The sequence below is a fragment of the Lepidochelys kempii genome, chromosome 1 (assembly GCF_965140285.1).
Source record: "Lepidochelys kempii isolate rLepKem1 chromosome 1, rLepKem1.hap1, whole genome shotgun sequence".
NCBI lineage: Eukaryota > Metazoa > Chordata > Testudines > Cheloniidae > Lepidochelys > Lepidochelys kempii.
In genome coordinates this window covers 74,035-92,080 of record NC_136380.1, presented here as the reverse complement: position 1 = coordinate 92,080, position 18,046 = coordinate 74,035, and the positions used below count along the sequence as shown (strand labels likewise).

General features: G+C 51.0%; 1 protein-coding gene across 4 annotated transcripts in view; it reads left to right on the top strand.

Moving 5' to 3' along the window:
* Positions 1–266: 266 nt before the first annotated feature.
* The window catches only part of LCMT2 (leucine carboxyl methyltransferase 2), a 71,541-nt gene continuing 53,761 nt past the window's right edge, over positions 267–18,046 (top strand). The window contains exons 1-8 of one of the 4 annotated variants that reach the window (XM_073327133.1): positions 267–420; positions 5,733–5,857; positions 8,815–8,896; positions 9,260–9,440; positions 10,433–10,589; positions 11,057–11,246; positions 11,827–11,934; positions 12,579–12,669. In XM_073327133.1, the coding sequence (XP_073183234.1) occupies positions 370–420; positions 5,733–5,857; positions 8,815–8,896; positions 9,260–9,440; positions 10,433–10,589; positions 11,057–11,246; positions 11,827–11,934; positions 12,579–12,669 (985 nt within the window). In that variant the 5' untranslated portion in view covers positions 267–369. Of the gene's footprint in view, positions 425–5,732; positions 5,858–7,220; positions 7,275–8,814; positions 8,897–9,259; positions 9,441–10,432; positions 10,590–11,056; positions 11,247–11,826; positions 11,935–12,578; positions 12,670–18,046 lie in introns of all 4 variants that reach the window. The other 3 variants (XM_073327130.1, XM_073327131.2, XM_073327132.2) reach the window with 3 other exon arrangements.

Sequence of the window (18,046 nt, the reverse complement as noted above, 5' to 3'; positions counted from 1 at the left end):
CTGCCCCCGGCCACCCCTCAGCACTCGGGGCGGCAGCGGAGCCCGGTTTGGGGCCATGACCGGACCACCCCGAGACTCGCTAGCGGGGGGCACGCCCCGATTCCGCCCCCAGCCCACTTCATGGAGCAGCCGTGAGCCCCGCCCTTTCCGCCACCCGCGACCAGAGAGTCGGACCAATACCCTCCTCCTGTGGCGGCCGGCCCCAGGCGGGCCGCTCTATCCGCCCCGGAGGCTGAGCTCCTGGGCGCCGCCGGAAGCCGCTCTCTATGGTCTCAGGCGGGCCACTCTACCCAGCGGGAGGTTTCTCACTGCTCAGACTCGGTCCGGCCGGCGCTGCTGTGCGGGCGCCGGTTGCCCTGTGGCCGCGGGATGGGGCGGAGCCGGAGCCGGAGCGCGCGGCGCGCAGCGCGGGACCAGGCGGTAGGTGAGCGCGTGGCCTTGGCTGCGCCCGGGCAGACCCGTCCCTGGGGGCGCTGCTGAGCCCGCTGCCGCCCGCCGGCCCGCGCCTCCCGCCCTGCTCCGTGGCCGCGCGGGCCCAGGGCCCGGCACCCAGGGCTGGCCTCGACCTTCTCGGCCGCGCCGCGGTGCGGCCTGGAGCTCGCTGGGGCGCGCGGCTGAGCGAGCCCGGCCGTTTCCTGACCGGCCAGCGGGCTCCTGGCGCCGGCCCGGGCGGGGCGGGGCCGCGCCGGGGACACGCCCCCCCCCCCCCAACGGGCGCGAAGTGTCAGCGAACCGGTGCCGCAGCCGCTGCCGGAGTCTTAGACCTGACCCAGCGCAAGGGAAGTGGCCTCGGCCGACAGCCTCCCCAAGCTAGCGACCTTGGCGCTACAAACAGCCTGTCAGAACCGGCAACGGCTCCCCCGAGCCCCCGGCACGCACCCCTGCCTCCCCCCGGACCTGGCAAGGCCCACAGCGCCCCCCCGCCCCGGACCAGCGCACCCCGCCCCGCAGCCCCCTCCGCGGCCGGCTTGGCCTGCTGGTCCCCCACCTGCCCCCCAAAGCCTAGCCCAGCACCCAGAGCCCGCCCAGCCAGACACGCAGCCCCCCTTAACCTCCCTCCGCCTTCTCCTCCTCCCCCCAGCCCTGCTGGGCACACAGCACCGCCCCCCTCCGTCTTCTCCCGCCGGCAGACAGCACGCCCGCCCCCCTCCGTCTTCTCCCCCCAGCCCTGCTCGGCCCACAGCACCGCCCCCCTCCGTCTTCTCCCCGGCACACAGCGCGCCCGCCCCCAGCCCTGCTCTGCCCACAGCACCGCCCCCCTCCGTCTTCTCCCCGGCACACAGCGCGCCCGCCCCCAGCCCTGCTCGGCCCACAGCACCGCCCCCCTCCGTCTTCTCCCCGGCACACAGCGCGCCCGCCCCCAGCCCTGCTCGGCCCACAGCACCGCCCCCCTCCGTCTTCTCCCGCCGGCACACAGCACCGCCCCCCTCCGTCTTCTCCCCGGCACACAGCGCGCCCGCCCCCAGCCCTGCTCTGCCCACAGCACCGCCCCCCTCCGTCTTCTCCCCGGCACACAGCGCGCCCGCCCCCAGCCCTGCTCGGCCCACAGCACCGCCCCCCTCCGTCTTCTCCCGCCGGCACACAGCACCGCCCCCCTCCGTCTTCTCCTCCCCCCAGCCCTGCTGGGCACACAGCACCGCCCCCCTCCGTCTTCTCCCGCCGGCACACAGCACCGCCCCCCTCCGTCTTCTCCCCCCAGCCCTGCTCGGCCTACAGCACCTCCCCCCTCCGTCTTCTCCCGCCGGCACACAGCACCGCCCCCCTCCGCCTTCTCCTCCTCCCCCCAGCCCTGCTGGGCACACAGCACCGCCCCCCTCCGTCTCCCCTCGGCCCACAGCACCGCCCCCCTCCGTCTTCTCCCTCCAGCCCAGCTCGCCCGCGCCTCAGCCTGGCTGGCCCATGGCACCCTGCCCCCCGGCTCCAGAGCTTGGCATACAGCCTCCCCCGCAGCCCGGCCAGCCACGCCACACCGCCGCTCCCCCTGAGCCTCCAGCACCAGCAGGCCCCTGCCTGTCCCCCCCTCTCCCCCCACGGGCAGAGCTCCCCGGGCAGCACATGGAGTCCCCTCCCCGGCAGCCCGAGCCTTCCCCCTCGCCACGCCCCCACAGCCCAGGCACCCAGCGCTCCCTCGCCGCCGCCCGCCTCACCTCCTTGGGTCCGGGGGGGCTGGGGCTGGGGCTGGGCACAGGGCTGGCACCTGCAGGGGGGGAGCCCCCCCTCCACCCGGCCGCCTCTCACCTGCAAGCTCGTTGCCGCTCATCCCACCGGAGCCCTTTTTGGCGCCCCCAAATTTTGGCGCCCTAGGCAGTCTCCTACTTCACCTAGTGGTACACCGGCCCTGGGCTTTGTGCACACATGGGGATCAGACTGTTTCACCCCTTCAGGGCTATCAGTTAGTGCAGGGGTTCTCACAACAAAGTTCTGGAGGCCTCAGAGCGAGGACACCAACTCTTGCTGGTGGCCACTCAGACAATTTTTCCTAAAATTCTTAATTAACTTTAGGAAAAACAAATATGCATATACGTGTCCAAATATTCTAATTTATTTATGAAGGGTTTTTTTGCAGACTCAATAATAAAAATAATGTACAATTGTGTCTCTTCTTTACTGGCCCTAAACAAAATAGACACACAAATAAGATATTTTGCACATTCTTGTTTTTTGTTATTTCTTTTGCTTTTTGGTTGCTTTTTTCACAGCAGACTTACTAGCTAGCTTGGAGGCTGTGAAAACTGATATTAACAAATATAAATTTTCACAGCGGACTTACTCAGCTTTGCAAGCCAGGGGACAAATTAAACCCTGGATGGGGAAGTGAGCATGGAGGCAGTGGGGGCCAGGGGTAATGGGAGGCTGCATGGGAGTCCGGGGTGGCAGTGGGGACCACCGGCAATGTGTGTGGGAGTGAGCCCAGGGCTGGAGCTGGTGCCTGTGCGGCCAGGGACCCGAGACCACAGTCCCACTGGTGGTGGCCAGAGTTCCGGGGCCGGGAGAGACAGCAGGGGTCAGGGGCACTGAGGTGTGTGTGTGTGTGGTGAGTTCAGGGCCAGAACCCAAAGCTCCACGACCAGAGCCTGCTGCCTGCCACCCCAGCGCTGAAGCCCAAGCTTCACCATCCCAGGGAAGATGGGGAATTCACTGGCTGCTTGCTTCTCTGACATTTTGGCTCCAGACAGGGAGGAGGGAGGTGGCCCTGGGGGAGGATCCACTGCTTTGCCCCCCCCCCCTCCCCTTCACTGCCTGGGAGGCTGTGGCTGCAAGAAAATCTCCTGGTGGCTGCATTTGAGAAATGGTGAGCTAGTGTATAGCACCCATTGCCATTTGGGAAAGCAGTATTTCAGATATTGAGGGTTAAATTAAGAACTCTGTCTCAGCTTGGAAGTAAACTGTTGCTCCAAAGAGAGTGAAAAGTGCACGTGCAGCATGACTGACTTCTGGAGAAATTTTGTGCCACTGCGCATCTGCAGAATTCATGTCCCTGGCAGATTTCTTTGCTTCTCCACAGAAAAAAGACTTCTGACGGGAAAGCAAAGAGAAGCCACAAGAGTGGTCACATGTCCCTCCCCAGCAGCGCGGGTGCCTTGGAGATGTAAATCACAGCAGGGCTGTGCGTGGAAGTGAGCGAGAGAGACTCTGTCCCTCTCGCTCACTATCGCAGTGTGCCTGGAGCTGAGGAGGGGCTGGGCTGGGCTGGGGACAGCCTGGCAGGTCCAGCTGCTAGTCTTGGCTGGGCTGGTTGGGGGAGGACAGGACTACCATGGGCTGCTCCTGTGGCCAGGTCAGAGCTGACCCCAAAAATCTCCCCTGGCTGCAGGAAGCTCCACACCCCCTCTGCTTCCTGCCCTCATTGCTCCCCAGCCACAGGGGAGGGTTCACGGTATGCAGAGCTGTCCCCCCATGCATCTGGACTCCCTGTGCTCAGACGTAGCCATCTTCACCTGGACCCCCGCAGTCTCTCATTCCCCCTGCACCCAGAACCCGCCAACAAGACCCTGTGCCTCCAGTTCCTCCCGCACACAGACCTCACATTAAGCCCCTCCAGACTTAGCTACTGCTGGGCTGACTCTGCTTGCCTCACACATGGATCGGAGGGCAAGGCTGGGTGTGCCTTTGAGACTCTGTCCCTCTTGCTCACTCTTGTCATGTCCCTGGCACAGAAAGACGGGGCCCTGAGGTTTTTCCTGTTTCATTGGTGGAGCCCGGGCTCTAGGACTCTGCAGGGTGGGAGGGTATCAGAGTTCCAACTTTAGTCCAAGCCCAGAAGTCTGCACAGCAACCTGAACTGCCCTGCAGCCTGAGCCCTGTGAGCCCGAGTTGGCTGGCATGGGCCAGCCACAGGCTTTTCTTTGCTTTGTCGCCATACCCTTAAAGTCTTCTGTGCTTGACATACATGGAAATATTAGTATTGCAATCTGTTCTGTGGAGCAGTATAGATGTGCTTGTAAGGAATCTGTTTGTCAAAAAACATTTCCTGAATCTTTTGTTGTCTGTACTGTTACAGACATGCTTGCTGACAGGTATTTTGAAATAAATTACCAAAATAATGAAAATGGCATGATTATATTGTGTTATTTTGACAAAATATGCAGGATTTTGCAGAATTTTTAATTGTTTGGCTCAGAATTCCCTCAGGAGTAGTGACTGGGGCTCTGGTGCAAGCTAGAGGGTTTACAGGAAGTCTGTTGTCGCAGTAACTGGGTGGGCTCAAGGTTACATTCTGTGGTTATGAACTATACGCACATTCTGTGAATTCAATTCCTACCCTTGGCAATTTTTAGGCCAGTGGCTCTCAACTTTTCCAGATTACTGTACCCCTTCCAGGAGTCTGATTTGTCTTGCATACCCCAAAGTTTCACCTCACTTAAAAACTGCTTGCTTACAAAATCGGACATAATAATACAAAAATGTCACAGCACACTATTCCTGAAAAATTACTTGATTTCGAAGTTTTACCATATAATTAGAAAATAAATCAATTGGAATATAAATATTGTTACATTTCAGTGTATGGTATATAGAGCTTCATAAACAAGTCACTGTATGAAATTGTAGTTTGTACTGAATTTGCTAGTGTTTTTTATGTAGCCTGTTGTACAATTAGGCAACTATCTCAATGAATTAGCCATCATGGGGTGGGGCAAGAGCAGTAGATGCAGGATCCTGAGCAAGGTCTTGACTCCCTTTCTAGTACTGTTTTTATAGAAGAAGAGAGGAACTCTCTCTGCCTCTGATGCCTATGGCATAGGGTTACACTGTGGCACAAAGAGTTCATGCATCAGATTTGGATTGCATATTGGGCCACTGATGTTCTATTCTCCTGACCTCACATAAGCTGTTGGTGAGTCCCCATGACTGGTATGGTGGGAGGGGATAGTGCATCTGTGGGTACAGCAGAAGTGTGTAGTCTGTCAGTGCCCTAGCCCTGCTGCCAGGCAGCAAGTTTCACTTGGGCATTGAGAAAAGGAGTACTTGTGGCACCTTAGAGACTAGTGCCACAAGTACTCCTTTTCTTTTTGCGAATACAGACTAACACGGCTGTTACTCTGAAAATTGGGCATTGAGGAAACTCACTGGGCCTGTGACTTTCCAAGGGATGGACTAACTTGCTTTCTAAAAAAGGAAAGGGCCTGAGCTGCCCTGTTTAGATCCAGCTGTTTCCTTGTGGCTAGTCCTAGGTAGACATCAGCAGACTGAATGTGAGTGAGCAGTCCTTCTCCTTGTTCCCTGTTCAGATTCAGGGCACTAACGACAGCAGTATTGTCAGTAAATGCTCCACCGCTGCTCTTGGCTACATCCAGGATGGCTTCCTACAGTACTTCGTTACCAAGAGATGCAGACGAGCGCCGCTGATTCATTGGTGAGGAACGGGCTTTGGTTTGATTTGGTTCTTGCTATCCTTTGGGAGGGGCTACTGATACTTAGTGGCAGGGGGGATTGCTGTGATTGGTTTTATTTTGTGGGTAGAGCTTCCATTGGTCTCTATTGTCAGTAAATCATAGCCTGGCCTTTAGTCTTGGTCATTCTTTTTTTTAATAAGGGAAATGCACTGTCATGATTGAGCAGAAAGCTATGCTCAATGTTAAGAGGTAATCTTTCTGAGTGTTCTAAGATCCATGTATGCAGTGAGATTGTCCTAAACATTACTGTGCAATAACAGGGGCACAAGTATACATTAGGGTGCAATTTTAGTGCCATTTGGAAATGGAGCTCCTGAAATATAGGCTCCCGCCAAAGATGGGTTTTAAAATTTTCAGATGGTGTAACAGGGTTCCACTCACTGCAGGTGCACCTCCTTATGGCTAGGTTTGGGAATTAGCCCTTGCACCCATTTCACACCCCTTTCTATTGGTTGCTTGTGCTGTGGCCCCTCTCTCTCTCTGGGACTCAGGGTGCTCCTTCTTCATGACTCGTCCCTTTAGCCAAGTCACTGTATAGTCCTCCAGTTCTGAGGTAACGAAGTCCCACCGGACAAGTTGTCCTTAAGCTGTTTCAGGCAATATTCTGTTCCAGCTCCAGTTTGTTTGCCATTTTTGCAGTGGCTGGTAGGGGAACCTGGACCCATCTGCTACTGTGGTTCTAGCCCAGGGACCCTGTAACTAGCAACCTAGGTCTGCTAAGTCTCAGACCCTGTTGCTGTTTCTCTGGGCTCTTTCCTGCTCCACCTCTTTATCTCCTTGGCATATCTATGGGTTTACAACTGGAGCTTCTGCCCCTCTCTGTGGCTACTTCACCTTCTTAACCACTTGTCAAATTTCCTAGTCCAGGGCAGGATCCAAGGCTTATCCTGTCTCTGGATTTACTCCTTGACCTTGGCCAACTCTCTTTTCCTCTAGTGAGTGACTGCAGAAGTCATCCCTGTCACCCCTCCTTCTCTCACTTCCTGGCTTTATGCTTCTATCCCTGCTCCTTCCCTCAGCTGGGCTTCATCTGCCACTAGACCTTATCAGTGTCGGGTTCCCCTGCAGCATAGAAGGTTAATTGGTCCTTTCTGGCACACATTACCATGCTCAGGGCTCATGTGGTGTGGACACCCCATCACAGTTAAACTTTTTTTCCAAAGGTCTAGGGAAGAAGGCTATTAACTTTCATAAAATTTATATCACTGGATTGTCTGAGTTTAGAAATATTTCAAAACTTACAGCTCTATAAAACTTTAGCACCACTGCTTACAGGTAGTTTCCTTAGCAGCTCTTTTGTGATTTACTCATTTGAATCCTTAGGGGAACAGACACTGCTCCTTAAATCAAAGGATGAAGAGTTCAAATCCTCCTCTAGTGAGTTTTGTGTGCTATGCATGTTGCTCTCAGTCTTTCTTTTGCCTGGTATAGTAGAGGCTTATGTGGGAGGGTCTAGCTGTCATGGTGAAAATGACACCAGAGAGGATGGGATGGGAGTCCTGGTCAGGATGAATCAGTTCTGTGCCAGAAGAGGCCCACTGATTTCCAGCATTAGGCACAATTGACTGGATCTGAGCTGGGAGCTGGGAATAGGAATACCTGGTGCAGGCCACAGGCCCGTAATGCTGAGTCTAGGAGATGGGGGAGGAGAACACCAGTGGTAAGAATGGGCCATTTCACTTCAGAGGACATCCTGGACATACTTCCCAACTGCTCAGCTACTAGCTCTGCCCTCCTCCTGGACCCTCCATGTCCTCAGTAGGCCTGGAGTGGCCTTGGGAAGGAAGGACAGTGGTAGCTGCCGGACTGTGAGAAGCACGTTTACCAACTGGAGACAGCAAAGGGGAAAGACAAATTAAACAAATTAGAGGATTGGGCCAAAATAAATCTGATGAGGTTCAATAAGGACAAGTGCAGAGTCCTGCACTTAGTATGGAAGAATCCCATGCTACAGATTAGGGACTGAATGGCTTGGCAGCAGTTCTGCAGAAAAGGACCTAGGGGTTACAGTGGATGAGAATCTGGGTATGAGTCAACAGTGTGCCCTTGTTGCCAAGAAGGCTAACTGCATTTTGGGCTGTGTAAGTAGGGGCGTTGCCAGCAGATTGAGGGACACGATCATTCCCCTCTGTTCAACATTGGTGAGGCCTCATCTGGAGTACTGTGTCCACTTTTGGGCCCCACACTACAAGAAGGAGGTAGAAAAATTGGAATGCATCCAGCGGAGGGCAACAAAAATTATTAGGGGACTGGAATACATGACTTCTGAAGAGAGGCTGAGGGAACTGGAATTATTTAGTCTGCAGAAGAGAAGAATGAGGGGGGATTTGATAGCTGCTTTCAACTACCTGAAAGGTGGTTCCAAAGGGGAAGGATCTAGACTGTTCTCAGTGGTTACAGAGGACAGAACAAGCAGTAATGGTCTCAAGTTGCAGTGTGGGAGATTTAGGTTGGATATTAGGAAAAACTTTTTCACTAGGAGGGTGGTTAAACACTGGAATGCGTTAGTTACCTAGGGAGGTGGTGGAATCTCTTTCCTTTGAGGTTTTTAAGGTCAGGCTTGACAAAGCCCTGGCTGGGGTGATTTAGTTAGGGATCGGTCCTGCTTTGAGCAGGGGGTTGGACTAGATGACCTCCCGAGGTCCCTTCCAACCCTGATATCCTATGATTCTATTAGAGGAATCAAGCTCCGGACTGCCTACTCCACTTCAGGGACTAGAGTAGCAGGAATGGTCTACGCATGCTGTTCTGCAGCACAGGGGAATCACAGAGGTGTGAAGTAGAGAGGAGGGAATGAGGTCTTTTGGGAAAGGAATGGGTTCTGAAAGAAGGGAGTGAAGTTCCCACGAGAAGGGGAGTGTGGTGTTTTTGAGTGAAAGGGGAAATCTGGATACAACAGTTGGATTTTATTTCCTAGGGGTTACTATGTCCGGGCCCGAGCTGTGGATCATTGTGTGCGAGAGTTTCTGCTACAGAGTCAAGGCCACCCCAGGAGACAGGTGAATTCTCTGGGGGAGGAGTGCAGGGCCTGAGCTCCCATTGTGGGTCTGGGGAGACCTCCTTGGTGTCTGTGGTCTGCATTAGTGTAGCATATCCCCTGTCATCCCTTCCCAGGAAGACACAGATGGGTATATAAGACTGGCACCATTAGTTGCCCACTTTTGTTCTTGGAGCCTGGGCAGAGGAGACAAAATCCTTGGGAGGGGGGCACTGTCTGTGTACATGTTCCTTCTACTGGGGGTTTGCCACGCTAGGCTAATGCCCCATGGATGTTGGCACCTACATACTCTGGTGCTTTGTGCCCTGCAAATAGCCAGGCTGCTGCTGGAGTTAAATAACATTCTCTCCCCTCCCCCCCGCAGATCCTTTCTTTTGGTGCTGGCTTTGACTCCCTGTATTTCCGCCTAAAGGCTGTGGGTCTTCTGAGTTGCACTGTGGTGTATGAGGTAGATTTCCCAAGTGTGGCAAGCCGGAAAGCTGCTCTGATCAAGGGTACGGAGAACCTGGCCATGGTCGTGGGAGGAGTTGGAGGCAGAGAATCAGGTATGACATTTCTGGCTGCAGCAGGCTAGCCAGAATGCAACTTACCTGTCATCTGATGCAGAGGCAGAGTATGTAGGTGGAGTTTCCACAAGGGATAGTGGGAATACACTGGTTGTAAGTTTCCTGGGCCTTTTGCAGATCATTCTTGACATTGTCCCTCTGTGGCCTATTAATGATGGGAGTCTGTGGCATGGGTTTTCCCAGTCTCCTGCCCAGTGTTTCCTCTAATTTTTCCCACACATGTGTGAAATGAATTTTGTTATGTGGTGCACATAACAAAATTCATGTGGCAGGGGTTGGGTCGAGGGGTTTGGCGTGTGGGAGGGGGCTCAGGCTGGGGCAGAGGTTTGGGGTGTGGGGGGATGAGGACCCTGGCTGGGGGTGCAGGCTCTGAGGTGGGGCGAGGATGAGGGGCTCAGGGCTGGGGCAGAGGGGCAGAGTGGGGGGTATGGTCTCCAGCTGGGGATGCAGGCTCTGGGATGGTGCCAGGGATGAGGGGTTTGGGATGCAGGCTGCCCTGGGACTACAGGGGGAGAGAGGACTCCCCCCAGCTCTCTCTTCTCGCAGCAGCACCTGGACTGGGGCGGGAGAGGTGTTTCTCCCCCCGGTCGCAGCAGGTCCAGGCCAGGGCAGGTCCGGGGCTGGGGGAGGGGCGCTTCTCCCCACTGCAGCAGGTCCAGAACTGGGGGAGGGGTGCCTCTCCCCGCTGCAGCAGGTCCGGGGCTGGGAACGGGGCACCTCTTCCTGCCGCAGCACGTCCGGGACTGGGCGCCTCTCTCTGCCACATCCCTGAGTGCCTGTGTAGCGCTTAATAGGCTGCTGCGCAGCTTAGAGGGAACTAAGCTTCTGCCCCCACATGCTGTCAGTGGGGGTGGGGACACTATTGAGAGTGGTTTGTCTTTCATGTGGGTGTTCCTGTCACTCCTGCTGCTGCCAGCGTATTAGCAAGGGGTCAGTGTTGTAATGAGGGTGTCTTGATGGTTTTCCCCCAGGAGCCATGACCTTTTCTGTGGAGGATTATAAATTGCTGGGAGTGGATTTATCTGAGCTGTCTAAGCTGGAGCAAGCCCTAAAGGAGGCAGGCCTGGACCCTGAGGTTCCCACCATGCTTTTAGCAGAAGTGGTGCTCGCTTACATGGAGATCAGCAGGTTGGTTGGCTCACTCTCTTCCCTGTAAGCTAGGTGCCTAAGTGGGTGCAGTGAGGACAGTATTAGTATGTGGAGAGGGTCTGAGAGTGGAAAGTCTGGTTCTGGAGACCTATATCTGGTGCCTTTTGGCTGTTCCCTGGGTGAATTGTGGAAGTCACTGGCAGCTACTTAGTTAGAGCTGCCATGGGGTAAATCCCTTCATTAAGTAGGTAATCTGCAGAACTACATCTCAAATGGGAATGGCTCTGGATCGTGGCAGCTCCTAGAGCCCTCTGGGCAGCTGGGGGAGGGCTCTTGCAGCTTCCCAGCACCAGATGCTTCTCTGCTCAGCACACTTCCCTCCAAACAGAAGAACCATCTCCATTGGCACCCTCTGTGGATCTGTAGAAAGGTTCCTGGTGCCTGTTCCCATCTCTGCTGGGGCCACAGCCTTCTCGATTTCTCTCCTTTGCCTATGGCTCTGATAGGTCAGATGCTTTGATCCAGTGGGCAGCTCAGCACTTCCCCTGTGCACAGTTTGTGGTCTATGAGCAGATGCACCCTGAGGACCCCTTTGGTCGCATCATGCAGCAGCACTTCAGCCGGCTGAACTCTGTGCTGCACACCCTGGCCCAGTATCCCAATTGTGAGGCGCAGAGGAGACGCTTTCTCCAGCGGGTAGGTGGTTATGGTCCTGGAGCAGGTGTGGGTTCTGAGCCATCTGGGAAAGAGCATAACTTCAGAAGGCAGGGATGATCCCACTGGGCTTTGGTGTGCGTTGGTCAGAACCAGGCCAGGGATAAGAGGCACTATCCACTCCAGCAGCCACATGGCCTCCTCTCCCCATGCTCAGTCTCTTAGAGCACCTTCTCTTGTCTGACAGCTCTCTCCATGCAGGAGCTAGTACACTGCTTATTGTGGTGAAGCTGCATCCCTCAGAGGATCCCACAAGTTTAGGGCCTATTAGCTGGGGTACAATGGGTGTCGACTCTGAGCTAGTCACAGCAACATGCTCAGGATGGGGCATTTGCTGCAGTGTGAATCCTGGAGACAGGAGGTATGCCCCCACAATGGGGACTGAGCTGTCCATGTTCAGGCCAGCCAATGGTGTGGGAATCTGGCCAGCACTGCCAGTTTGAATATGTTTTAGAATTGGGAGCAGGTTGTGAGTCTGTCACTGGGGGAGTGAAGCCCCTGCTGTGAGGGAGTGGAGCGGGTTGTGGTTTTCTCCCTGAGGGAATGTGGGTCTCTGTTTTAGGGATGGGCCGAGTGCAGTATCATTGATATGAATGAGTTCTATGCCAGCTTTATCCCCGAAGATGAGCGACGGAGAGTGCAGGCTCTGGAGCCCTTTGATGAATATGAGGTAACTTTACCCCTTTTCTTTCTTACACCAGGGGCCTGGCTTTAAGGGGCTGTAGCTTCCCTGGTGGTCATGGGGCTGGCTGCAGAGGTGCTGCTGGGGATATAGGTGTTGCTGGGTAAACAGAAGAGGCCCTGGGAATCTGAGACCCAGTTAACACGGAGCCTGCAGGGAAGCTGCCCATGAAGCTGGGGTGGGCAGCAGACGTTCTGGCCTTTTAATATATTTTTCAGTGACTGCCTGCCTCCTGCTCCCACAGCTGGCTGCACAGGCCCCATCCCATGGGCAGAGTCAGACCCAGTTCCCTAAACTTCCCAGAAGTCAGTGCAGGCCCCAGTGCTGCAGCTTACTTCCTAAGTGGGCCTCTGCCCTAGCTTCAGTCTTCAAGTGGGCTCAAGACCAGACCTAAGGTAAAGTGCCCAGATTACAGCAGTGCAGTCTCTGCACCAGAGACAGGGAAAAGGAGAGCTTTTCTGGTGCATTGTTGGAGACTTTGGCTTCATTTTTAATAGGGTCTGGGAATCTAACAGGTTAACCTTGTCTCCATCTGCTGTGGGCCTGCATCCCTTCCCCTACATCCCTCAGTGCCCCACTCCCCATCACCACTGCTGCAAAGATCTGAGTTTCTCTCTTCTGGCTTGTTGCAGGAATGGCACCTGAAATGTTCACATTACTTTATCCTGGCTGCATCGAAGGGGAAAGAGCTTGCCTGGACTCCTCTGTTCTCCAAGATGCCAGGTAAATATGAACTGACTCTCACTGGCACAGGCCTCTGAAAAGATCCAGGGGTATAGCCTTTCTCCAGAAAGAGCACATGAGATTCTGCCATCTGAGTAGACCTCTCCAGCCTTCCTGCTAATGATGACTTTGCAATCTGTAGCTGTCATAAATATAGAGAGAAGGGTAGCATAAAATCCCTCCTTGGCAGCTGTACTAAATCGCTTTACCAGTAAGGGGTTAAGAAGCTCAAATAACCTAGTTGGCTCCTGACCAGAAGGACCAATGAGAAAAGAAGATACTTTCAAATCTGGGTAGGGAGAGTTTGTTTGTGGCTCTCTTTGTTTGTTCCCTCTCTGGATGGAGGGAGAGACCAAGCAGGTACATCATCTCCTGAAAATATACCTGGAATGATCCATCTAAAATCGCAGAAATTGTAAGTAGGCAAGGAAATGCATTAGGTTATCTTTTGTTTTAGCTTGTGAATTTTCCTATGCTACAAAGGTAGTTTTATTCCTGTTTTTGTAATTGTGAAGCTGAGGCCAGAGGGGAGTCCTCTGTGTTTTAAATCTTTTTATTATCCTGTAAAGTTACCTTCCATCCTGATTTTGCAGGTGTGATTCTTTTACTTTTTTCTTTATAATAAAGTTCTTCTTTTAAGAATCTGATTGATTTTAGTGTCCTGAAGATAGAGGGTCTGGTCTGTACTCAAATTGTTAAGGCAATTAGTTGATATATTATTCTCAAGCCTCCCCAGGAAAGGGGGTGAAGGGGCTTGTGGTGATAGGGTTTCCAAGTGACCCTTCCCTGAATTTTTGTGTAATTCACTTGGTGGTAGCAGCAATACTGTCCAAGGACAAGGAAAGGAATTTGTGCCTTGGGGAAGTTTTTAACCTAAGCTGGTAGACTATAAGCTTAGGGGGTCTTTCATACGAGTCCCCACATCTGTACCCCAGAGTTCAGAGTGGCAGTAGCACTGAGGTCAGATTTGCACCCTGCGATGTTGGTGTCCTGGCTCAGTGGGACTGAGTGGTGAGAGCTTTTCATTCCTTCAGGTTGTTGCACTCTCCTAGTTTTGAGTTATTCTGGATGGTGGCTGCAACTCCTCCCTCCCATCCACTGCTCATTTGTGGCATTCTTTAGACTTCGTGTCTCTGATTTCCTCACTTCTGCCTCCCCACAAGGCCCTGTAGGCCATCCTGTTCTCTCTATTATATATAGCAGGCTTGGCCAAACCGCGGCTCATGAGCTGCATGCGGCTTTTTTACTGTTAAAATGTGGCTTGTGCAGCCCCCAGACCATTTTCTGCCTACTAGACTAGGGGTTGGGAGCTCGGGCTTCTGCCATGTGGCGGGGTGGTGGGGCTCAGGGCTTTAACCCCACGTTGGGGAGAGGCTCCTACGGGGCTGAAGGTCCGAGCTTCCCCCACCTCCTGAATCTGGTAGGCAGAGTAATGGTGCTCGGGCCTCCAGGAAATAATTCAAGAGAATTTAAACCCTGGTGAACCCAATAGCGTGAGAGTGAGACTGATAGAGAAATTTGCACATGTGCATTATACAAGGAAATTGCATCATTCTGTATTCAGATGTTGCGCTGTGTGGACCTTGTATGCTCATGATCTCCCTGCATCTGCAGAATACAGACTGTGTTTACTGTTCGTAAGTCGCATTTGAATAGTTTTAGATTTAAGTGTTAACCCTGTGTTAATTTCGTGGATGACAATTGTTAGAGGGCTTTCCCTTCACCATGCCACTTCCCTGGTTCTTGTCACGCAGACAGCAAGCAGCAAAAGACCAGAAGTCCGAAGTACAGACAACGCAATGTTTATTGGGGTTAATTTCCAGCAAGCATGATTCCAATTTCCCACCCGCTTCCTGTTTGACCCCAGTTTATATAGTAATATTCTCAGCTATACCTTAATCAATCATTTTACTGAAATTTAACTAACCAATCCTAACATATTGTAACATAATTCTCTAACCAATTATATCTCAGGTTTCAGAGTAGCAGCCGTGTTAGTCTGTATCTGCAAAAAGAAAAGGAGTAATTGTGGCGCCTTAGAGACTAACAAATTTATTTGAGCATAAGCTTTCATGAGCTACAGCTCACTTCATGCATCCGATGAAGTGAGCTGTAGCTCACGAAAGCTTATGCTCAAATAAATTTGTTAGTCTGTAAGGTGCCACCAGTACTCCTTTTCTTTTTGCAATTATATCTCACTACCTCAATTAACTTACACCTAGCAAAATTAATTATACAGCAGACAGAAACAATTAGAGAACCAGACAGATTCACAATAGAAAAGTGGGGGCCATAAAGATAAAACAATACAGAAATGAGTTTCACAACCATTGATAAGTGATTTCTTACCAGACAAGATGCTATCAAACTAAGTTTTCTTTAACCATCTTAAGATCTGTTGCTTTATCTGGTGGTGGTGGGCACTGTCAAGGTTCCTCCCCCACTCTGAACTCTAGGGTACAGATGTGGGGACCTGCATGAAAACCTCCTAAGCTTATCTTTACCAGCTTAGGTCAAAACTTCCCCAAGGTACAAAATATTCCACCCTTTGTCCTTGGATTGGCTGCTACCACCACCAAACAAATACTGGTTACTGGGGAAGAGCTGTTTGGAAACGTCTTTCCCCCCAAATACTACCCAAAACCTTGCACCTCACTTCCTGGACAAGGTTTGGTAAAAAGCCTCACCAATTTGCATAGGTGACCACTGACCCAAACCCTTGGATCTGAGAACAATGAAAAAGCATTCAGTTTTCTTACAAGAAGACTTTTAATAGAAATAGGAGTAAATAGAAGTAAAGAAATCCCCTCTGTAAAATCAGGATGGTAGATACCTTACAGGGTAATTAGATTCAAAACATAGAAAATCCCTCTAGGCAAAACCTTAAGTTACAAAAAAGATACACAGACAGAAATAGTCATTCTATTCAGCACAATTCTTTTCTCAGCCATTTAAAGAAATCATAATCTCTAGCATACCTAGCTAGATTACTTACTAAAAGTTCTAAGACTCCATTCCTGTTCTATCCCTGACAAAAGCAGCATATAGACAGACACACAGACCCTTTGTTTCTCTCCCTCCTCCCAGCTTTTGAAAGTATCTTGTCTCCTCATTGGTCATTTTGGTCAGGTGCAAGCAAGGTTACCTTTAGCTTCTTAACCCTTTACAGGTGAGAGGAGTTTTCCTCTGGCCAGGAGGGATTTTAAAGGGGTTTACCCTTCCCTTTATATTTATGACAGGCACTATCAGGAAAGGATCATCTTCCTAACAGCCCAATACCACCTTATTTCAATGTGACTGGTTTGGAATGTGAGGATGTGACCATACGCTTCCCAGCTTATGGCTACCCCTGCACAAGGCCTCAGACTATCTTGGTGAGAGAAGGCCCATACACAGGCGGATTTGTGATTTTGTTTCTTATATCTCTATAACTAGCTAAGTGATAAAAATATACCTAAGTTCTTAAAGTATAGGCCTTTACAGGCAGGCCTGAATATCTATTTTCTAACGACATCTTCAAAATGGTAAGAAATGCAAGTATGAAGAAGAAAACCAAAGTTTTAAGCCAGTATTGGAGGAAGATTTTGCATTCACTGTTAAAGATGGCAACCCCCTGTGCCTTATCTGCAATGGATTGCTCACTCACTACAAAGCAAGCAACTTGAAATGTCACTACGAAATGAATCACAATAACTTTTCATCTAAATACCTTCCTGAATCAGAATTAAGGAAAAACAAGCTAACCACATTAAAATTACGCCTAAACAGTCAACAAACACTACTTTTGGCATTCAGTAAGGAAGCTGACACAATGACTGAAGTTAATTTTGTTATGTCATGGAATATCGCTCGTGCTAAACATCCATATTGTGATGGAGAATTTAAGAAGAATATTGCAGAAGTGGTTGCAATTTTGGATGCAACTAACAAAAAAACTTCAACTAATAACGCAAATTTAAATTTTGCATCACACTATGGAGAGCCATATTTCCCAGATCAGTGCTGATGTTGCAAGCAAGCTGCAAAACAATCTAAAGAATTCTCTAGCATTCAGTCTAGTTGTTGAAAAATCCAGAGATATACAAGATAAACCACAACTAGCGATATTTGTTCGCTATGTTTCCGTGGATGTAATTTTGAAAGAAGAGATGTTGAACTCAGTGGCGCTAAAAGAAACAACCTGCAGTATTCACGTAAAGAATGCACTTGACAAAGCATTTACACATGCTGATATACAGCTGGATAAACTCGTCAGCATTGCAATGGATGGAGCACCTGTAATGGTGGGGAAAAAAAGTAGGCCTGATCATATTCTTGAAAAGCAATCCCAAATTTCTGGAGTTTTTCCCTGTTTATTGCATCATCCATCATGAACATCTCACAGGCAGATATTTCAAGTATGAAAATGGTCATAGAAATTGTCAGTTTCATCCACGTGAATGGGAAGACTCATCGACAGTTCAAAAATTTAATCAAAGAGCTGGATCTTGAAGAGAAACCTAACAACGTCTCTTTCTACTGTATTGTGGGGTGGTTATCAACCAGCAATGTCTTATATAGGCTTGTGGAATGTTGGAGCCTATTAATGCTTCCCTTGAAGAAAAGGAAAAGTCCTATCCACATCTGAAAGATGAGCAATGGATGTAGGATCTGATGTTTTTCACTGGTATTATGCAGCATCTGCGCAAACTCAACTTGGCATTCCAAGGGTAGGATAAGATTATTTCTGACCTTACTCAAACAGTCTTCAGCTTCTAGAACAAGTTAAAGCTTCTGCAGAGAGACATAGTTTCAAGACAGTTCAACCACTTTCCCCATCTCAAGAGTAGGGTAAACACATTCCCTGAATTCGAAGTAGAAGATCATAAACACGAGGAATACAGAGGTAAATTACAAGGTCTGCTTGATGATTTTGGGGGCAAGTTTGAAAACATGCAGAAGTTGAGATCCTGCTTCGCCTTTCTTATAAACCCATTCATGCTTGATGTGAACAACGATGGCTGTCCGATTCCCCAAAACCATGGTTACAGAAAGATCTACTGTAGAAATGGAACGATTGGAACTCCAGGAGGATCAGGCTCTAAAGCTGATGTGTAAGTCACAGTCTGCAATCATGTTCTAGAAGCTAGTGCCCAAAAGAAAGTAGACTAACTCAAGAAGACGAGTGTGCGACTCATTTTAGTTTTCAGCACAACATACTGCTGTGAATCGCTGTACTCCATGATGAAGTTTGTAAAATCGAAACCTCTGACCGAGTTCCTCCATACCACCTTGACATCATATCAACCAGATTTCCAAAGACTTATGACCAAGATGGAGACCCACAAGGACTCTAGGTCAAGCACTAATTCGCTGTGATTCAGTAAGTAGGATGTTA